Genomic DNA, 8,483 nt, shown 5'->3' on the forward strand with positions numbered 1-8,483 from the left:
GTGCCCAGCAGATAAAGGGCTTTCTTCCTTTTCTGTAACAATCAGTCCACAATGTAACTTATAGAATGCTAATTAATATAAAATATTGCAGAAAATAATATATTGAGGTATAATTATTGTTAATCAGAAAAAATAGTTAAGTAAATGTAATATTTGCTGATATCTGGAACCATTTTAAGAGTTGGGATCAGAGGAAAAAGTTTTTAGAGTAGTCAAAATAAGTAAGTATACACACTAAAAAGTAGTGTGTTATAATCAAACCTATTTTCTCTTTCCACACAGTTCCAACAAGCTTGGATATCTGGTTTCTCCACCACAGCAAATTAGAAGAGGGGAGAGGAGCTGCTACAGGTAAGCTTGCTAAAAATCTTGAAAAACACTAATCTAATGCACAATGAAAAATATAACATGCAGAAATTAAAGCACAATAATGGTTTATACTTGTAAAGGGGGGACCCATAAAAAACCGAAATTATCTTCTGGACATTTGGCCTCTTGTAGTACAGGCCTCCTCTACTAGGTAAGTGTTCCAGGGACCCATCTGTATCAGTATACCAGCTGGTGGTGGTATGAGAGCCTGAGTTTGGCTTCAGTGAATTTTTTTTTTTTTTTAGACTCTTTACACACATTTTCCCATTGCATAGTGGATGAAATATAAGTGTACCTGCTCACACCACACTAAGTGTTCAGTAGTTTTTGACCAGAAATGGCATGACCACCATACCCCACCCTTCCTATTCATCTGATCTCACCTCAGGCAACATTTTTTTGTCCCTGGAAGAAAAAAGTCCTCATAGGGGAACATTTTATTGATGTTGAAGAGATGAAACAAAAAAATAACAAGCACGAAAGGGCATCTAAATTGAAAAGTTCAGAAACTGTTTTGATCAGTGGAAAAAACACCTCAATAGAATACTTGGAAGGTGATTGAAGTTTAAACATGTAAAAAGAAATACAATTTTTTATAAATTCCGGTTTTGAGGGGGTCTCCCCTCGTATTTCACTTAAGTCTTCAATAATTGCCCTTAAGAGCCCTAGGAAAAAAAATAGATTACACTTACTATTTTAATGATGGTTTTTAAGGCTCCTTCACAATGTCTACTTTCTCTCTGTCAGCACATGGCAGAATATTGACTTACATTTACTCTTTTTGAGGGCAGGGGAAGTCACTAAGGCCCAGATAATATTTAAGTTAACCAGCTCAGCTCCCAAGTGTGAAGAAAGAATTGCATTTATTTCTTTTCCATCCAGACTCAATTGTCCCAGTCTTCTCCTTTTTCTTTTCTAAAAGAAGAGACAAGGATATTGTTAGGGGCTCCACAGGCACAAGCAATGTTAATCTAAAGAGTAAGCCCCTGGCTGGCATAGCTCAGTGGATTGAGCGCGGACTGTGAACCAATTCCCAGTTAGGGCACATGCCTGGGTTGCAGGCCACAGCCCCCAGCAACCGCACATTGATGTTTCTCTCTCTGTCTTTCTCCCTCCCTCCCCTCTCTAAAAATAAATAAATTTTTTTTTTTTTTTTAAATTGGAGATATCAGTATGAACTTAAAAAAAAAAAGAGTAAGCTGTAAGTCTTAGTCTTTTGGTCATACTCATCTCCAGGGTAAACAGTCTTCCAAATTAACTTTATAACAGGATTAGTACAGGTATTTTGTAGTATTCCATTGAGAATTACTAACCTTTGAAAGTTAATTAAGACTTCATTATAGATCATGTTAATGAAAGATGATGTTTACTAAATCACACTCTGAAAAGAGACTTAAAATCTTAAACAGCCTTGCTGCTGTTGCTATATACCAGTTACCTATCATTTAAAAAATCTTCAGTTTAACAGGAAAAAAGCCCACTTTAAAAGAGTTGGAAACCACTGTTTTTTTGATGAGGCACAAATCAGAAACTTTGGTCCATGCTGTTATTTTTACCTAACACTTTTTGAAAGAAGACAGTGAAGTTTTTAATTGTTCATTAAAAATGTTCATTAAAATGTTCATTTAAAAAGCTAATATTTATTCTACTTTGAAGGGTCTTTACCCATTTCTTACCTCAAAAAGATTACAGGAAGTTTTTTCTCCTTTTAAACTTTTGGTCTTGGAAGGCATTTTTGGGGAGAACTACTTTACAGAGACAGTAGCCTATCTGCTAGTTAGTTCCTTTAAATGACAGATAAGGAAGTAATGAGATTATTACAGAGTGATAATAAATCTGAACTTCACAAAAGATAAATTTTCAATATAGCCTTGCCAAATAGAAAAGGCCGGTAAACTTGTAGCATATCATCTCAGTCCCTGGGTGGCCTTTATAATTATTTTTACATATAAATTATGGTACGTATAAATAATATCAGTGTTCTTATACTAGTTTTTACTCTATCCCATTGTTTGTAAGTTTGTACATAAGTATGGATAGAAAAGAAAAGCTTACTTGTCTCAGATGATTGTGGTTTGAAGGAATAATATCTTGGAATTTATTTCTCCAGAAGTATAAACCGTGGACGACACCACAGCGAAAGATCACAGAGAACTCAAGGCCCATCTCTACCAGCAACTCCAGTTTTTGTGCCTGTGCCACCCCCTCCTTTGTATCCACCTCCTCCACATACACTGCCTCTCCCTCCAGGTGTTCCTCCACCACAGTTTTCTCCTCAGTTTCCTCCCGGCCAGCCACCACCTGCTGGATATAGTGTCCCTCCCCCAGGGTTCCCTCCAGCGCCAGCCAATTTATCAACACCTTGGGTATCATCAGGAGTGCAGACTGCTCATTCAAATACCATCCCAACAACACAAGCACCACCTCTGTCCAGGGAAGAATTCTATAGAGAGCAAAGACGGCTAAAAGAAGAGTAAGTGTTTTAATTTGAAATTATTATATACTTTCATTTTCTGATGCAGGTATCTTTGGAAGCATTTTCCAGTGTTTCCAATTAGTACAAGAAAAATCACCTAGAAATTGAACCAAAGCCATAAAAGCAACTTCCTCAGGGATTCCTAGTTACTTACAGTTTTAAAGTGGAAGACTAATGGCAATTTCATTCATTTCATTCATGATCTAATTACATTTGTCTTGTTAGTTTTCTTAAATGGTTTTTGTTAACTTTCACTCTTTAACTTTATTTTACTAGGGAAAAGAAAAAGTCCAAGCTAGATGAGTTTACAAATGATTTTGCTAAGGAATTGATGGAATACAAAAAGATTCAAAAGGAGCGTAGGCGCTCATTTTCCAGGTTAGTGTTTTGCAAGCCTTCACAACAGAATTACAAATGGGACTTTGCATATCCAGGGATTAGCTATGGATATAAATAATACTGCACTTAATGGAGTTTTTCTGATTCGGTCTAGATATATAGAGATGGAGATGCAGCTTATTTCCCAATATCCTTTTTTTTTTTTAAATAATGTCTCAGTGTCAATTCTATTGTGTAGAAGTAGCAGTTATGGGGATTAAAGTGCCCTTGTCCCTCAAAGTTATTTATAGTGTGAAGATACTGGGAAATGTTTGTGGAAGGAAAGAAATAAGGGTATAGCTAAAGTACATTTCTGAGGAACCTGTTACTTAAGGCTACAGCTTCTTGCTGGAACATTAACCTGTGTAATAATGATGTGTGGTAGAATATAAGTTCCTTCATTAATAGAAAAAGTAAATTAAAAAAATTCCCTGAAAGTTTGTTTAAAATACTTTTTTTAAGCCTACAGTTAAAATGTGATTTCTTTCAAAGCTAGACTATTAGCCAAGATAAGACCAAGAAAATTACTCAAATAAGCAGATAGGAAGTAAAATTTTAATTTAATTGGCATTTTTTTAAAAAGTTAATTAGCTCGTATAACTCACGGCACATTAATGCACTTCACTCTAATTGTTAAGATTTCAGTTTTGTTTTGTAATGAGTGATCTGACCTTTGTGTACTTTATTGCATTTCAGTAGAGGCCCCTGTGCCTCTTCAATCATCCAAGATAAAACTTAATATAAAGAAAAATGGAACTGTGAGGAGAAGCATGCTAGAATTTGAGGTCTATATTTTCTTTTGTATGTATTTCTCAACTATCAACTATTGTTTTGTTTTTGTTTTTAGGTCTAAATCTCCGTATAGTGGTTCCTCATATTCAAGAAGTTCTTATACTTACTCTAAATCAAGATCTGGTTCAACACGGTCCCGTTCTTATTCTCGATCATTTAGCCGCTCACACTCGCGTTCCTATTCACGATCACCTCCATACCCCAGAAGAGGCAGAGGCAAGAGTCGAAATTACCGTTCACGGTCTAGATCTCATGGATATCATCGATCTAGGTCGCGGTCACCCCCATATAGGCGATATCATTCACGATCAAGATCTCCTCAAGCATTTAGGGGACAGTCTCCTAATAAACGTACTGTACCTCAAGGGGAAACAGAACGTGAATATTTTAATCGATACAGAGAAGTTCCACCACCTTATGACATAAAAGCTTATTATGGAAGGAGTGTTGACTTTAGAGACCCATTTGAAAAAGAACGTTACCGAGAATGGGAGAGAAAATACAGAGAGTGGTATGAAAAATATTACAAAGGTTATGCTGCTGGAGCACAGCCTAGACCATCAGCAAATAGAGAGAACTTTTCTCCAGAGAGATTTTTACCACTTAATATCAGGAATTCTCCCTTTACAAGAGGCCGCAGAGAAGATTATTCTGGTGGACAGACTCATAGAAGTCGGACGATAGGTGGCAACTACCCAGAAAAGCTTTCAACAAGGGATAGTCATAATCAGAAGGACAGTACAAAGTCAAAAGAGAAGGACAGTGACAATGTTCCAGGAGATGCTAAAGGAAGTAAACATAAGAAACATAGGAGGAGAAGAAAGGGGGAAGAGAGTGAAGGCTTTTTAAACCCAGAGTTATTAGAAACTTCTAGGAAATCCAGAGAACCTACAGGTGGTGAAGAGAATAAAACAGACTCATTATTTGTTCTCCCGAGTAGAGATGATGCTACACCAGTTAGAGATGAACCAATGGATGCAGAATCCATCACTTTCAAGTCAGTGTCGGAAAAAGACAAAAGAGAAAAAGATAAACCAAAAGCAAAAGGTGATAAGACCAAACGAAAAAATGATGGCTCTGGTGCATCCAAAAAAGAAACTGTTGTAAGACCTGCTAGGGGACCCCAAGAAAAGCTTGAGGGGGAGCGTGAAAAGTCTCCTCGATCTGAGCCTCCACTTAAAAAAGCCAAAGAGGAGACTCCAAAGGCTGACAGTGCTAAGTCATCATCTTCCTCTCAGAAAGAAGAAAAGACCATTGGTACCCCCAGGAAAGCTCACTCTAAGTCAGCAAAAGAGCACCAAGAAACAAAAGCCATCAAAGAGGAAAAACTGAAAAAGGACTACCCCAAAGATGTCAAATCAGAAAAGCTAACTAGTAAGGAAGACAAAACCAAGAAGCCTAATGAGAAAAGTAAGTCACTTGACAGCAAGGGAGAAAAAAGAAAGAGAAAAACTGAAGAAAGGGGTGTAGATAAAGATTTTGAGTCATCTTCAATGAAAATCTCTAAACTAGAGGCTACTGAAGTAGTGAAACCATCACCAAAACGCAAAATGGAACTTGATATCGAAAAGTTGGACAGGACCCCAGAAAAAGACAAAGCTTCATTATCAACAGCCCCAACCAAAAAAATCAAGCTCAACAGAGAAACTGGTAAAAAAATTGGAAGTACAGAAAGTGTATCTAATACAAAAGAACCCTCTGAAAAATTGGAGTCAACATCTGGCAAAGTCAAACAAGAAAAAGTCAAAGGAAAGGTCAAACGAAAAGTAACTGGAACTGAAGGATCCAGCTCCACTCTTGTGGACTATACAAGGTATCTGATATGGGTGGTAGGAGGGTGGGGGTGGTGGCTTGGGGAGAGAATTTTCTTCAGTTTTATCCATGCTGGTACTTTTGTTAAAGTGGAGTATGTTCATTAACAATGTGCATTGATGTTGGGAATTAGGCTGGTGTACTCTTACCTTTAAGAAAGGGACTGTTAATATAAGTAGATTTTGAGGGTGAGTCACATTGTTTTTGTGGAGTCATTTACTTAAATCATTTATCTCTCTTAAATAAAGCAAAATAATTGCTTTTGAAAGTTAAACATCATGTGTAAATTAGCTTTTTTATGTTAGTGTTTAATAATGTTATTTTTTAATATTTTAATTTCTTTTTAGTACAAGTTCAACTGGAGGCAGTCCTGTGAGAAAATCTGAAGAAAAAACAGATACAAAGAGAACTGTCATCAAAACTATGGAAGAATATAATAATGACAATACAGCTCCTGCTGAAGATGTTATTATTATGATTCAGGTCCCTCAGTCCAAATGGGATAAAGATGACTTTGAATCTGAAGAAGAAGATGTTAAAGCCACACAGCCTATATCAACTGTAGGAAAACCTACCAGTGTTATAAAAAATGTTAGCACTAAACCATCAAATACAGTCAAATATACTGAAAAAGAAAGTGAGACATCAGAGAAAGTTCAGAAAGTCACCAAGGAAGTGAGCCATGAAATTATACAGCATGAAGTCAAAAGTTCAAAAAACACTGCATCTAGTGAAAAGGGGAAAACCAAAGATAGAGATCATTTAGTATTGGAAAAGGAAAACCCTGAAAAGAGGAAAAGTAATACTCAGCCAGAGAAAGATAGTAATTTGGACCGTCTGAATGAACAAGGAAATTTTAAAAGTTTGCCTCAATCTTCCAAAGAGACTAGAATTTCAGATAAGCATGATTCCACTCGAGGTTCCTCAAATAAAGACTTCACTCCTAATAGAGACAAAAAAATGGACTATGAGAGTAGAGAACACTCAGGTTCCAAACGTAGAGATGAAAGGAATGAATTAACAAGAAGAAAAGACTCTCCTCCTCGGAGTAAAGATTCTGCATCTGGACAGAAAACTAAGCCAAGGGAGGAGAGAGATTTGCCTAAAAAAGGAACAGGAGATTCAAAAAAAAGTAATTCTAGTCCCTCAAAAGACAAAAAACCTCATGACCATAAACCCCCTTACGATGCTAAACGCTTAAGCGAAGAGACAAAATGCATAGATAAAAATCCTTGTAAAGATCGTGAGAAGCATGTGTTAGAAATGAGGAACAATAAAGAGTCAAGTGGTAGTAAATTACTTTATATACTTAACCCGCCAGACCCAACAATTGAAAAAGAGCAGGTTACTGGGCAAATTGACAAGAATGCTACCAAGCCAAAAACCCAGTTAAGTCACTCCTCTCGCCTTTCCTCCGACTTAACTAGAGAAACTGATGAAGCTGCTTTTGAACCAGACTATAATGAAAGTGACAGTGAAAGCAATGCATCAGTAAAAGAGGAAGAATCCTCAGGAAAAGTTTCTAAGGAACTGAAAGATAAAGTCATGGAGAAAGTAAAAGAGAGCCCAGACACAGCCGCAGCCAACCAGGTAGGCATCAACAGGAGCCAGAGTCAGAGCAGTCCTAGTGTTAGTCCAAGTAGAAGTCACAGCCCTTCTGGAAGCCAAACTCGAAGCCACAGTAGCAGTGCCAGCTCTGCAGAAAGTCAGGACAGCAAGAAGAAGAAGAAAAAGAAGGAAAAGAAAAAGCACAAGAAACATAAAAAGCATAAGAAGCATAAGAAACATGCAGGTCCTGAAGCAGAATTGGAAAAAAGCCAGAAACACAAACACAAGAAAAAGAAATCAAAGAAGAGCAAGGATAAAGAAAAGGAGAAGGAGAAAGATGACCAAAAAGTGAAATCTGTCACTGTGTAGGACAGATTTTAAAAATTGACTTAATTACTAAGTCATCTGTATTAAATTTTGTTATAATGTAAAGAGATTCAAGCCTTGTAAATAATGATATGGAAGACCCTGTGCTGCACTTAAAATATTGCTGCTTGATTATTTGATTTTTACATCAGAGCTTTATAACACGAACTTTTGTACAGAATTGTGAGTTGTGACCATGTAACATGAGAGGTTTTGCTAGGATCTATTATTTTTAACCACCATTAATTAGTTGGGGTGGAGTTTACTGTACTGTGAAATTTTCACATTTGAATTTTTTAATTGCCTGGCAAAAGCTGGTATCAGTTCTAAAATATCAGCAGAATGATTTGCTGAATTCATTACAACCCCGTTATGTCACTTTGATTACAATAAAAGTTTTCAGTAAACTTTTCAAATGTGGAATATTATTCAGAGAAAGTAGTGTCATGTCTCTGTCCTTCCATTTTCCCACTTAAAATATCCTTTGAGCTTTACTATAAAATTCAAAGAGCTAAGGTGGGCTGAATATGCAAAATTCTAAGATAAATATAATAGGCACTCGTTATTGGGACTGGTAGTAGGTGACCTGAAATAATAAACCAGGATTAATTGGAGATTTGGGTGAATAAATCTAGAAGAGTCTTGAATAGTCAGATATTTGAACTTGAATTTTAGAGATGAATTGTGAGTTGTTTATGGTCATGTGCTTTTCAAACCTGGATGAATGGGTATTAAATTCCTT

General features: G+C 36.5%; 1 protein-coding gene across 2 annotated transcripts in view; it reads left to right on the forward strand.

Moving 5' to 3' along the window:
• RBBP6 (RB binding protein 6, ubiquitin ligase) overlaps positions 1-8,157 on the forward strand; it is a 30,787-nt gene extending 22,630 nt beyond the window's left edge. The window contains exons 14-18 of one of the 2 annotated variants that reach the window (XM_045849280.1): positions 283-351; positions 2,480-2,842; positions 3,122-3,223; positions 4,071-5,828; positions 6,175-8,157. In XM_045849280.1, coding sequence (XP_045705236.1) covers positions 283-351; positions 2,480-2,842; positions 3,122-3,223; positions 4,071-5,828; positions 6,175-7,744 — 3,862 coding nt within the window. In that variant the 3' untranslated portion in view covers positions 7,745-8,157. The remainder of the gene's footprint in view (positions 1-282; positions 352-2,479; positions 2,843-3,121; positions 3,224-4,070; positions 5,829-6,174) is intronic. The other variant, XM_045849281.1, reaches the window with a different exon arrangement.
• The last annotated feature ends 326 nt before the right edge of the window (positions 8,158-8,483 follow it).

The sequence above is a fragment of the Phyllostomus hastatus genome, unplaced genomic scaffold, assembly GCF_019186645.2.
Source record: "Phyllostomus hastatus isolate PE091 unplaced genomic scaffold, TTU_PhHast_1.1 phas_contig_64, whole genome shotgun sequence".
Classification (NCBI taxonomy): domain Eukaryota; kingdom Metazoa; phylum Chordata; class Mammalia; order Chiroptera; family Phyllostomidae; genus Phyllostomus; species Phyllostomus hastatus.